The following is a 14251-nucleotide window of genomic DNA, read 5'->3' as shown; positions in this document are numbered from 1 at the left end:
TTCCATTTCAAATTCCATTAACTCCAAACTATAAGCAAACTTGCTAAACGGTGTGTTTTGTGAATATCAGTGGAATTAGGTTTCAAAGTGTTATTTGAATGTAATGTGCTTGCTGTTTAAATGCATAATGTGTTGGTTAAAACTGGGTTAAGGTTTAATGTAAGGTTGATTTGGTATTTGCTAATGTGAAGTGGGATGAACTTTGTGTGATTGAAAAGGTTAAAGTTGTGTGTGCTTTATGTCTGTTAGTTCAGCACACATTTATGTATGTAGATTGCATTATCAATAGTGATATATTTATGTGCTTTATATATTATGTTGTTTAGATAAGGAATGTTGTTACTGAGAATATACTCTTTGAGACTAAGAGTAGTTAGTATATTTGCAAAATGTGAGGGAATAATTAAAGGGGATGTGAAAATGAAGGCATATAAAAGAAATAATACCTGTGCTTTGAAAAAATGGCATAAAGTTCAGAGAAGGATGTGTAACATTAGGTGTGTGGTAACACGTGATTGCATTAGAAATTAAAAGTATGAAAGATTGAGTTCTGAAAGGATTAAGATAAAATATGGGAACTAAGGCCTAGCAGTCTAACTCTTAAGCATTTCACTATGTGTCCATAGTAAAAAATACATGCAATAGAATACCCACAACATCACTTTTTCAAGCAGATCAGACTGAAAGCAACCCTAATGATGAGATAATTATAGTCAATGAAAACATAATATTCGTGCAATGATATACATGTACCAAAAAGGAACAAAATTAACGTCATACACAACATGGATAAATTCCACAAATATAGTAATTAGTGATAGGAGCTAGACACAAAGTATATATTGTGCCCTTCTATTTCCATAAAATGTAAAAACAAGGATACTAATCTAGGGTCTTAGGAGTCAGAGAAATTAGACCTGTTTGCATAGTATGGACAAAAATCCAGCATGGAAAATTTAGATGCATGTGGAAGATTGTAGGGAAATGAATGATGGGACAGTGACAGCAAAGGGGTCTTACATGGGATGAATGTGAATGGGAAACACTGGCTATGAAAAGATGTGGATGTGATGGTGTCTTTGCCTGGGTATCTCTGCACTCTACGTCAAGTTCAGTTCTTGAGGATCCTACCACATTGGGCCTTTGATAAGTTAGTGCTTCTCGGGTTCCTGGTAATATGACATGCCCTTGACCAGCTCACAGGAACATGTTCTTCCATGTTTCTCTGATCAAACTCTTATCCCCTTAGGCCCTCTTCCTTTATTTCCTCAAATAGAACACTGTTCTCCACTGATCTCCTTGGCTCACTCCAGCTGTTTTCAATGTTTTTCCTTGGAAAGTATTGCTTCTATGCTGATCCCACTGAGAAGATGCAGAATCATTGAAGTATCGGTTTGTACTGGGCAGCCTATTGTTGATTAATGGGCAGGAACGCTCAGCTCCACTCCGGGTTCTGTCTAGATCCCACCTACCTTTGCTTCCTACTCCATAGTCCCTGCTTACCAGCATCATTTCCCTTGTCTTGAGAAGAGATGCTTTGTGAAGAAGAGGCCTTCCCTGCTTTCTGGTGTTGAGTTAGGACCACTGCATCTTCTCGTGAATTCAGCTTTGCTGAGAAATTAAATAAAAATAATAGCTATGCAGTCCATGATTGTTATTTGTGTATTCATCTGTCAATTAATCAAGGAGTCTACTATGTACCACGTTCATTGGAGTGAAAGTCCATGCACAGATTATATTTCAGAATTCAGTGTGTGGGATACTTTGAGGTGTTTACATGGTATAACAATGTGGGAATGCGGATGTAGTTTTGTATGCAAGTATTTTTGGAATTGTATGTATGTATTAGAATATTTATGGTGAGTGTTTTCCATGTTGGTAAGGAGGATGGAAAATGAATGTGTGCATGTTTGCAATGCGGTCTGACAACACATGTGAATGGTGCAGGACTGGTACTTGTTCTTACTCTAAGACCGTGATACTGAAAGTATTAGGGGGTGTGTGTTTAAGATCTCAGAATGTTGAGTTCAGTGAAGATCTGAAGGCCTGGTATCTGAAGTGCCATATAGATTAGAAAGGCAACAGATGAAAGTAAATTTTCTTCAGGGCATATAACTTTATTAGACTTTGACCTAAAAAGGTTATCTTTGTGAGGGGATGTGGATTATTTATGGAATTCGGGTGTGCATGGGTGAATCTGATAATGATTATGTGATGAAATGAAGGTAAGCGTATACTCCGTAATGCTGCTAGAGACTGGGAAAGGCAGATAAAGAGTGAAAGCCTGTGTATATGAGAGGACAAGGGAAAAGCAGGACATGCAGAGCCCTACCTGGTATGAAGGACAGATGTGTGAGTGAGTGTGTGAGGATCTCAGTTTGTGCTTCTCTGAAGGTAAGGTCTAAGTAAAATATCACACACACACACACACACACACACACACACACACACACATGTCAGCACTGTCTATTGCCTCAGTTCAAGCTGTCCCTGGCCTGCTATTTTGGAAATTTGTGCTGAGCGACCTTGCCCTGTCCTTGAGGGCACACTGCCTACTTGTCCCTCTGCAGGAGCCTTAGCCCTAGTCCTTCCCTGAAGCCTTTTCTGTTTTTGAGGGGAAAATGAACTAAGTAGAGAGTAGGCTGAGCATTGAGCTACATCTCTTGATTAAGCTCAGACCCCACCTTTGTTTATTCCTTACCATCCTCATGAAGACGGGGACGCTTAGATGGTGAGAAAACACAGACGAAAGGTTCAGAGAACGCAGACTTTTCTCTTGCTCCTTGACCACAGGATGGGGTCTCCTCAGGTGACTTTGGTTGAGGTGCATCGTCTTTGGTGTTGTATCGTCCTGGGAAATGGAATAAAAAAGAACACTTAGATGAGGCATTTTCTGGGGTCTTTGTCAATTCAAAAACTACATGTTGAGTGGACATTACATATCAGGCATGATCATTTCACTTGACACTTGTTCTCACAGAAATTAAGGTGACTTTCCTATTTAAAATTATATTTACTCCAAATGATAAGTAAACTCTTATTAAATGGTGTGTTTGGTGGATGTCAGTGTGATTGGGTATCTTGCATGTGATATTTCTGGAGATCTATCTATATAGATTACCAACAACTTTGAATCATGCCTGAAAGACAGTATGCAAGGATTAAAAGGTGGATATCAACTCAATTTCTTCATGAAAAATTGTGCATTTAGGAGATATATAGTGTGACTTTCATTAAGTTCTTAATGAATATCCATATATTTACATTGCTATCTATACTGATATAGATATACAGACAGAGCTGTAAAAGGATAAATTTTTATTTTTAAAGAAATTATTCACTCTTATGTCACTGTCTGTTTCAATCTTAGCCAAGCTCACTGCTCCTTAATTCACTGTTTAATATTATCATCATGTCCCATGATTGTGTGTGCTATAGTATTATTCAAATTTTTAACAAAATGCATGGTAAATGTAATGTACTTGGTGTTTAAGTTTATAATGTGTTGGTTAAAACCGGGTTGAGGTATATTGTGTTATTAATTTGTTGTTGCAAATGTAAATGCGGAATGAGCTTTGTGTGACTGAGGAGGGTATGTGTGCTTTTTGTGTCTGTGTGAGTTCAGCACATATTTATGTGTGTAGATTGTATTATTATACTAATTATGTGCTTTATATATTATGTTGTTTAGATAAGGAATGTTATTACTAAGAATATTCTCTTTGAGAATAGAGCAGTTAGTGTATTTCCAAAATGTGAGAGAATAATTATAGAATGTGGGGATGTGCAAATGAAGGTGTATAGGAAAGAATACCTGTGCTTTGAAAATAATGGCAGAGAATATTCTGTAATACTAGTGGCCCAGTACATGAAATGTGTGCACATTAAAAGGGAATTAATTAGAGGAAATACTTTAATATTGCTATTTGCCCTTTCTCTATAATATAAGTGTCAGAGATTAAAGAAAATGAGTAAAATGTATATGAAAATCTCCCTCCTGTCAGAGTCTGGGGCATGCCTCGGGACTCAGAGTCAAGTCCCCGTGCACCGGTTCACACCTCGAAATTGCACGAGACCCAAACCCGGCTGGCCCCACCCCTGTCAAGACCCGCATGGTGGGGGGTGCAGCCTCAGGTCCCCTGGCCAGGCACCGGGTGGGGGGCGCAGCCTCAGGTCCCCTGGCCCGGCACTGGGTGGGGGGCGCAGCCTCAGTACCCCATCAAGTCCTGCCAGGCTGGGGGGTGAGGCCTCAGTGCCCCGACCCAGCCTCAGGTCCCCCGACCCTGGCACAAGGCATGAGGGCATGATGATAATTTGCATATTAGCTTAATTAATCTTTATTATGTAGGATTAAGTATGCCGTAACAAGAAATTACATTAGACAGTAAAATGTGAAAGACTGACTTTTGAGGAGGTTAAAATAGAATATGGTCCCTATGGCCTAGTAGTCTAATTGTAGCATTCACCACATAGAATTGTGTCCATATTGAAAAATTTGGAATTGTATGTATGAACATCACATTTTCAAGTAGTTCCAAGTCAAAGCAACCTGAATGATCAGAAAAGTATAATCAATGAAGAAATAATATTCATGAATGATATACATATCCCAAAAAGGAACAAAATTAACATCAGGTATAACATGGATAAATTACACAAATATAGTAATGAGTGAAAGTAACTAGACAAAAAGTATTATTGTGCCTCTCTATTTCCATAAAATTCAAAAACATGGATACTAATCTAGGGTCTTAGGAGTCAGATAAATTATAACTCTCTGCATGGTACAGAATTTCAATCCTTGTGGAATATTATAAGGAAACTAAGGGCCTGGTGCACGAAATTCATGCACTGGGGGTAGGGGATCCCTCAGCCCAACCTGCCCCCTCTCACATACTGGGAGCCCTCAGGGGATGTCCTACTGATGGCTTAGTCCCGCTCCCCCGGGGAGCGGGCCTAAGCCGCAGTCTGGCCTCCCTTTGTGGGAGGCAACTGGGTTGATCAGGGGAAGGCACCAGCCCCATCACCCTGCTGCTGCAGCCACTGCCAGTCACCGCAGCCACCAAGGTGTTTTCCCTTGGAATGTATTGTTTCCACTGTTGAACCTATTGAAGACGATGCAGAAGCATTCCTGGTTTTGCCCTTGGCATCCTTGTGTTGACTAATAGGCAGAACTATTCAGCTCAACCCTGGATTCTGTCTAGATCCCAACCTCCCTTTGCATCCTATTCGATAGTCCCTCCTTAGCAGCACCATTTAGCTCATCTTTAGAAGAGATGCAGGATAAACTGTCTGAAGAAGAGGCCTTGCATGCTTTCTGACCTTGAGTTAGGGTCACTACCTTGTTCTGTGTGTGCTGTGAAGCATCTTCTCATATGTATGTTCAGCTTTGCTGAGAAATTAAATAAAAATAATAGAGATGTAGTCGATGTTTGTTATTTGTGTATTTATCTGTCCATTTAACAAACAAGGAGAGTCTACTATGTGCCATGTTCAGTGAGCACACATGGCCTTCATCTTCATTGATAGTGTAATATGATTCCTATGAAAATATTAAATGCACAGATATATTTATTGTGTCAATATATGTCATGGGAGACTGGGTTTGCACAAAGAGTTTTTAAAAATGGACAGAGACTGCTGTCCCCTTTCAACCTGGACATACTACTATGTTGTATTTATGAGCTTCCCTTGCAGGTAGTCCTGACCATGAGGTTACATTCTGCAATAGGAAATGAAGGGAAATGACAGGTTCCACTTCCAGGCATCACCATATAATCCTCCTTTGTGCTCCTCCGGGCTCCTCTGCTTCCTTGCTGACTGGGATACAGGCATGTTAAAGGTTCCAGGACAGGCAACATTTTCATGTGATTGTTGGAATGCTCAGAAAGAAATGTTCAAACATAAGAAAACTAGAAGATGTGTGTGAAGGTGGTAGGAGTTAAGATGGCCATGACCTATGTGAGCATGTGGAGTGAAAGTTCATGTACATATTTTATTTCAGAATCCCGTGTGTGGGTTACTTTGTTTGATGTGATTACATGGTATAACAATGTGCGAATGAGAATGTAGTTTGTGTGCAAGCTTTTGCCGAGTGGTATGCATATTCTGGGACTTATCTGTGAGTGTTTTCCATGTCTGTAAAAGGGGATGGTGACTGAGGGTGTGCATCTTTGCTATGTAGTATGACAGCACATGTGAACATGTGGAGGAGTGGTACCTGTTCTTACTTGAGATTTTGAGAGGGAGCATGTTAGAGGACATGTGTGTGCACTCTCGGAATGTTCAGCTCTATGAAGGACTGAAGGCCTGGTCACTGAAGAGCCATATGGTTAGAGACACAACAGATGAAATTTCATTTCCTTCAGGGCATGTTAGGTTACCTGTGTGGATTATTTATGGAATTAATGGGTAAATGGGTGAGTCTGAAAATGATTGTTTGAAGGAATGAAGACAAGAGTGTATCTAGGTAATTCTGCTAGAGAGTGGGAAAGATAGATGAGTAGTGAAGGCCTGTGTATATGAGAGAACTAGGGAAAAGAAGGAGCATGGAGCCTAACTAGGTATGAAAGAGGACAGAAGTGTGAGTTTGTGAGAATCTTTGTTTGTACTCATTTGATTCTTAGGTTCTAATTAAACTTTCTTATACCTCTTGGCATGGTCCTCTACCTCAGCCACAGCTGTCCCAGAGCTGTTTGGTGGGGATTTATGCTGAAGGACTTTGCCCAGTTCTGGAAGGCACACTCCCTACTTGTCCCTCTGCAGAGGAATTAGTACTGGTCCTTCTGCCCTGAAGCCCTTTCCTGATTTTGAGGGGAAAGTGAACTAAGTAGAGAATAGCCTGAAGAATTGAGCTACATCTCATGACCAAGCTCAGATCCCATCTTTGTGTATTCCTTACCATCCTTATCAAGACGGGGACGCTTCAATGGGGAGAAGACACCGATGAAACCTTTAGAGAAGTCAGGCCTTTCTCCTGCTGCCTGACGACAGGCTGCGGCCTCCACAGGTGACTGACGCTGAGGCGTGTCCTCTTGGGTGTTGCATGGTCCTGGGCAATGGAATAAAGAAGAACATTGACATGAGGCATTTTCTGAGGTCTGTGTCAATTCAACAACTACATGTTGAGTGGTTATTACATGTCAGGCATGCTCACTTCAAATGACACTTGCTCTCACAGAAATTAAAGTGACTATCACACTTAAAATTCCATTTACTCCAAACTATTAGTAAATAGTTATTATATGGTATCTTTGGTAGATGTCAATTGGATTGGGTATTTTGCATGTGATATTTCTGGAGATCTATATGGATTATCAACAACTTAATATCATGTCTGAAAGACAGTGTGCAGGAACTAAATGTTGAGTATCAACCCAATTTCCTCATGAAAAAGTGTACAATTTGGAAGTATGTGGTGTGAGTTTCATGAAGCATTCTGCATGTATCCATATATTTACAATATATTGCTACCTATAGTGATGTTCCTATACAGAGATACAAAAAGATGAATTTTTATTTTTGAAGAAATTATTTTACATTATTACATCACTGTCCTAGTTTCAATATCAACCAACCCCAATTCTCATTATTATCACCATGTTTCATGAATGTGTATACTATGTGTATTATTCATATTTGTAGCAAAATGCTATGGTGAAGGTAATGTGTGTGGTGTTTAAGTTTATAATGTGTTGGTTAACACTGGGTTAAGGTTTAATGTGTGATTGATTTGGCGTTTGCAAATCTGAATATGGGTTGGGCTTTGTGTGACTAAGGAGGGTATATGTGCTCCTTGTGTGTTAGTTGAGCACATATTTATGTGTGTATATTGCATTTCCTATAATGAAGGATTTGTGTGTTTTTCATATCATGTGGTTTAGATATGGAATTTTATTACTGAGAATATTCTCTTTGAAACTAGTGGAATTGCAAAATGTGAGGGCATAATTAAAGAATGTGAAGATGTGAAAATGAAGGTGTATAAGAGAAAGAATACCTTTGCTTTAAAAAAGATGGCTAAGAGTATAAAACAGAGTGTGTAAATTAGGAGGCCAGTAACATGTGATTGCCTTAGAAGTTGAAAGGATTAAGGACTGAGTTCTGAAGGATGAAGATAGAATATGGCACCTTAGGCCCAGTGGTCCCGCTCTTCAGCACTCACCAAGTAGAAATGTGTCCAAACTGAAAAATACTTGCAATCGAATGCCCAGAACATCACCTTTTCATGTAATTCAGACACAAAGCAACCAAAATGCTCAGGAAAGTACAATTAATGAAGAAATTATATTCATGCAATGCTATACAGATACCAAGAATGAAAAAACTAAAGTCAAATGCTGCATGGATGAATATCACAAATATAACGAAGAGGGAAAGGAACTAGACACAAAGTATATATTGTGCACTTCTGTTTACCTAAAATTGAAAAACAGGGATACCAATCTAGTGTGTTAGGAGTCAGATAAATTACAACTCTTTGTATGGTAGAGAGCGTGGAGAATTCAGATGCATGTGGATGGTTTCAATGAAATGAATGATGGGACAGTGAGTGCAAAGGGGTCTGAATGTGAAAGCATGGGCTATGAAAATATATGGATGTGATGGGGTCTTCAACTGGATATCCCTGCTCCATCCAAAATTCAGTTTGGGGGGATCCTGCCATTTTTGGTGTGTGTAAGTTGTTGGCGCTTTCACATGTTCCCGGTGACATGCCATGCCCTTGTCTGGCTCATAGGGACACGTTCTTCTATGTTTCTCTAGTTAAAACTCTCTTCACTTAGCCCCTCTCCCATTGTACCCTCAAACAGAACACTGTTCTCCAGTGATCTCCTTGGACTTGTCCCATTCCTGTTCAGTGTTTTTCCCTTGGAATATATTCCTTCCCCTGATGATTACATTAAAGAAGATGCAGAAGCGTCTGAGGTTTGTACTGTGCAGCCTGTGTCCACTGAGGGGTAGAACCATTTAGCTCAGCTCGGAGTTCTGTCTAGATCCCACCCTCCCTTTGTATCCTATTCAGTAGTCCCCCTTACAGCACCATTTAGCTTGTCCTTAGATGGGATGCAGGATAAGTCATCAGAGGAAGAAGAAGGCGCCCATGCTTTCTGGCCCTCAGTTAGAGCCACTGCCTTATTTCTATGCTGCAAAGCATCTTCTAGTAAATTCAGCTTTGCTGAAAAATTTAAAATTATAGAGGTGTGGTCCATGTTTGTTTATTTATCTGCCCATTAACCAAACACAAAGGTTCTGCATAGCAAAAGAAACCATCAGCAAAATGAAGAGAACCCACTCTATTGGAGAATGTATCTGTCAAAGATACATCATAAAAGGTTTAGTTTCCAAAACATATAAAGAAGTTATAAAACTCAACACCAGGAGAAGAACCACCCAATTTAAAAAAAGCAAAATTCCTGAATATACACTTTTCTAAAGAGGACATACAGATGGCCAATAGACATATAAAAAAATGCTCAACATCACTAATCATCAGAGAAATGCACAGAGTCACCACAATGAGCCCTGGCTGGTGTGACTCAGTTGTTTGGATTTGATTCCCGGTTAGGACACATACCCATGTTGGGGGGTTTCATGCTGGTTTGGGGCTCAAGCAGCAGGCAGTTTATCAATGTTTCTTTTCTCTCTCTCTCTCTCTCTCTCTCTCTCTCTCTCTCTCTCTCTCTCTTTCTGTTTGTCTAAAAATCAATTTTAAAAAAATCACAATGAGGTATCATCTCATACCTGCCATAATGACAACCATTAATAAATCAACAAACAACCAGTACGGGTGAGGATGTGTAGAAAAGGGCACCCTAACACATTATTGTTCACTGCAGCATTATTTACAACTAGAGGCCCGGTGCACAAAATTCGTGCACGGAGAGGGGGCTGTCCCTCAGCCCAACCTGCACCCTCTCCAATATGGGACCCCTCAAGGGATGTCCGACTGCTTGTTTAGGCCCAAACAAGCAGTCGGACATCCCTCTCACAATCCACGACTGCTGGCTCTCAACTGCTCGCCTGCCTGCCTTCCTAATTGCCCCTAACCATTTCTGCCTATAGCCTGATCACCCCCTAACCACTCCCCTGCCAGCCTGATTGATGCCTAACTGCTCCCCTGCCAGCCTGTTTGCCCCCAACTTTCCTCCTCTGCTGGCCTGGTCACCCCTAACTGCCCTCCCCTGCAGGCTTGATCACCTCCAACTGCCCTCCCTTGCAGGCCTGGTCCCTCCCAACTTCCCTCCCCTGCTGGCCATCTTGTGGTGGCCATCTTGTGTCCACATGGGGGCAGGATCTTTGAGCACATGGGGGCAGCCATATTGTGTATTGGAGTGATGGTCAATCCGCATATTACTCTTTTATTAGATAGGAGAGAGGCCTGGTGCATGGGGGGGGGGGGTGTCAGCTGGTTTTCTGTGAAGCGTGTTCCGGATCAGGGTGGGGGCTCCCTTGGGGTGTGGGGTGGCCTGGGTGAAGGGCCTGTGGTGGTTTGAAGGCCATCCACGCCCCCCGGCAACCCAAGCAGAGACCCTGGTATCTGGGATTTATGTATCTTCTACAATTGAAACTTTGTAGCCTGGAGCAGAGGCCTAGGCCAGCCAGGGCTGCAGAAGCTTTGCTTCCTCCATTGCCGGGGGCAACCCTTGCCTCCTGCTCTTTCCAGCTCAGTAGCTGCCTCCATTTCTGTTTGGATTTGTTTACCTTCTATAATTGAAACTTTGTAGCCCTGAGTGGAGGATTAGGTCGGTAAGGGCAGGCAGAAAGCTTAGCTTCCTCTGTTGCTGGGGAAACCCAAGCCTCCCTCCTGCTCTCTCTGGCTGTAGCCATCTTGGTAGGGTTTATTTGCATATTTGCTCCTGATTGGCTGGTGGGCGTGGCTTGTGGGTGTAGCAGAGTTAGGGTCAATTTGCATATTACTCTCTTATTAGGTAGGATAGCCAAGATCTGGAAACATCCCAAGTTCACATCAGCAGATGAATTAAAAAAAATATGTGGTACATTTGCACAATACAATATATGCGGCTATTAAAAAGAAGGAAATCCTACCTTTAATGACAGTATAGATGGACCTGGAGATTAATGTGCTAAATGACATAAGCCATTTAAGGAAAGACAAATACCATACTATCTCATTTATATGTGGTATCTAATGAACAAAATAAACTGACAAACAAATAAGAAACTGAGGCATGGACTCATAGAATAGACTGACACTTCTCAGAAAAGAGGAGGGGAGAGATTGGATGAGAGAAGGTAAAGGGATTAGCCAAAGAGCACAAATGCATAGTCTATAGACACAGAAAACCGTGTTCTGATGGCCACAGGAAAGAGGGAGTGGGTATGGGGGGAGGTGGACAAGACTTAAGGGAATTGGGCAATGACAACATCTGTAATAGTACAAATGATAAAGTTAAGTTAAAATATGTAAAGCAATAAAAATTAATAATAATAATGATAAAAGTGTCTACTATGTGCCAAGTTCAGTGACCACACACTGCCTCCACCTTCACAAATATTGTAATACAATTCTTATGAAAATATTAAATGCACAGCAATATTTATTGTGTCAATATTTATTTTGTATCATGGGAGCCCTAATTGGTTTGGCTCAGTGGATAGAGGGTTGGCCTGTGGACTGAAAGGTCCCAGGTTCAATTCCAGTCAAGGGCATGTACATGGGTTGTGGGCACAACCCCAGTAGGAGGTGTGCAAGAGGCAGCTGATCAATGTTTCTTTTTCATCGATGTTTCTAACTATCCCTCTCCCTTCCTCTCTGTAAAAAATCAATAAAATATATATTTTTAAAAATAAGTATCATGGGTGACTGGGATTGCACAAAGAAGGTTATTTTTAAATGGAACAGAGGCTGCTATCTCCTTCCTACCTGTACATACAACTATGTTATATTTACCAGCTTCCCTTGAAGGTAGTTCTGAGCATGTGATTACGTTTGGGCAATAGAAAATGAATGGAAATGACAAGTGCCAATTCCAGGCATCACCATACAAACCTCCCATGTGCCCCTCTCTGCCTCGCCCTTTCCTAGATACTTGGATGTTGATATCCTGGGCCTATTTGAAAGCTGCATGTTAATAATAATGTTTACATCAGCTCAGGTCCATGAATTACCCCATGGAAGAGACTTGCCCTAGTAGCCTGCACCTATATGCTGATTTGACATATAAGCAAGAGATAGATTCATTTGTGTCTTAGTCACTAAAGCCTAATCTACTCCAAATAGAGATATAAGGTGTTTTTGAGAGGCAAAAACTGGGCCTGGTACATAATTAGTGGGCAATTATGTTACATTAATATATATTTTTCCCTGGCTTATTTATATTCTATGTGTGTGTGTGTGTATATGTGAAAAGGTGTGAATGTACATTTGCTTGTCTCATAGTTTATGCTCAATAACATCTCTAAATATGTTCAATTATTTTTTGAAAGTGAAATGAAGTTAGCCTTTTCCAAAGGTCCCCTAGAGGATGCAGAAATCCCAAACAAGTTGGAAATACCAGTTCTCTTGAGGAATGTGAGCTGCCATTGGAACTTTGGGGCTGGCTCCAATCCGTCTCCCTCCCACCCCTGACCAACGGTTCTTCCATATACTGGTTACTTGTTTACTTGTAATCTCCATAGTAACCAAAATATTCCAGTTTTCCATTTTTCAGAAAGAGCCAAACTTTCTCCTTAATTTAACCATCATTGTTAATGGTTGTTTTATTTGTGTGTGTGTGTGTGTGTGTGTGTGTGTGTGTGCGTGCGCGCGCGCGCGCGCGCTGCATGTGTATATTCCATGTTTGCTTACATTTCACATAAGAGGCCCACATTTACATCTTCATAATCTAAAACAAATAAATTTTTCCCCTGCATAAATAATTTCTATCTGACATTAAACTCTCATCCCTACACAATGAGTTTAAGTGTTCAAAGTCCCCCCTTCCCTCAATTTATTCCTCACCTCTAAGAGCCAGACTTCTTGATTAACAGGAGAATATACTATTAGAAAACTAGTAACAAAATTCACTTTACCAATGCCTTTAGGTAGAAATCAAATACAGGAAAATACATTTTCTAAGAAATATCATACTAATCAACCACTATGTCTCTAACAGAGTAACCCAGAGGGACACGGTACAGGTAGCACACGTCCTAAATCACGTGACAATGACCCAGGCATCTGAGTTTACTCTCAAACTCCCTGGGCCCTCAACATGCACACATCCCTCTCCTCTCTCATTGTCTGTCTTTCTCCCTCCCTCCCTCCCACCACCCACTCTCTCTTCCCCTCCTCTCTCTTCTTTCTCCCCTTCTCTTCATTCTCTCTCTTCTTCTCTCTCCTACCCACCCCTCGCTCCTCTTCCTCTCTCTATCCATCCTCCCTCTTCCTTCCTCACTCGCTCACTCTCTCCCTCCATCATCAAAACTAGGAATTCTCTCTCTCTCTCTCTCTTTAGAAAACATTACCTGGTTACCCTATGCCCTGAGAATGTGTGTAACACATACCTCTTGACATCCTTGCAGTTTTGATGAAATACTTGCCTTCCAGATGTTTCTGCTTTTTTTTGTGCTTCATGGTTCAACTCTTTAAAGAGTCACTTAAATCAGATACCTTTCTCCCCCAAACTCTGCTCTCAGTGTGTCAGTTGATGATGACAAAGAATCAAATTAACAAATACAATCAATATAAACAAATTACTATCAACAATAAGACACTTGAGAGACCTCTCCTCTCACAGTCACTGTTCTGACCAGTAATAGGACACCACCAGGGCAGTTATGATGCTAGTCATCGCCATGGTTTCAGTGGTGTTCTATGACCTGTGCATGACATCACTGCACCCCAGGCACCCAGCTAGTATTCACAGGACTGCAGGGCCACCACACACACTGGCCAGAGTGATCCCTTTATCCAATGGAAACACTACCATTAACTTGAATTTTTTAAATTGTTTACTTGATATCTAAACTAGAGGACAGGTGACTTGAATGAAAAAAGGCAATTATTTTATGTGTAGGATAAGCACATTCCTAATTCTCTCCAGTGGTGAGGCTAAGCAATACCTGAGAAAATTAGGCTTAGAACCATGCTTACATTTCACATAAGAGGCCCACATTTACATCTTACAGAAAGGGTATTGTTATATATATATATATGTTATTGGCAGTTCTATTTAACTGATGTATAAACATGAGTTATATTTGAGGTACATATTGGTGTATATATGTGGATTTGAAAATTACACACAAC

General features: G+C 40.8%; 1 protein-coding gene and 1 long non-coding RNA gene across 2 annotated transcripts in view; both read right to left on the bottom strand.

Annotated features, from left to right (window-relative positions):
• LOC114228041 (uncharacterized) overlaps nucleotides 1-1726 on the bottom strand; it is a 118052-nt gene extending 116326 nt beyond the window's left edge. The window contains exons 1-2 of the mRNA XM_054726066.1: nucleotides 1702-1726; nucleotides 1504-1611 (exon numbers count right to left, since the gene is read on the bottom strand). Of these exons, the coding sequence (XP_054582041.1) occupies nucleotides 1504-1611; nucleotides 1702-1726 (133 nt within the window). The remainder of the gene's footprint in view (nucleotides 1-1503; nucleotides 1612-1701) is intronic.
• Nucleotides 1727-2729: 1003 nt separating this feature from the next.
• Nucleotides 2730-13733, bottom strand: LOC129151468 (uncharacterized). Its single transcript, XR_008558158.1, has 3 exons — nucleotides 13507-13733; nucleotides 6902-7051; nucleotides 2730-2851 (listed from the first exon to the last, which is right to left on the bottom strand). It is a non-coding gene; the product is annotated as an uncharacterized LOC129151468 (long non-coding RNA).
• Nucleotides 13734-14251: the final 518 nt, after the last annotated feature.

The sequence above is a fragment of the Eptesicus fuscus genome, chromosome 14 (genome assembly GCF_027574615.1).
Source record: "Eptesicus fuscus isolate TK198812 chromosome 14, DD_ASM_mEF_20220401, whole genome shotgun sequence".
NCBI lineage: Eukaryota > Metazoa > Chordata > Mammalia > Chiroptera > Vespertilionidae > Eptesicus > Eptesicus fuscus.
This window is presented reverse-complemented; position numbering and strand designations above follow the sequence as displayed.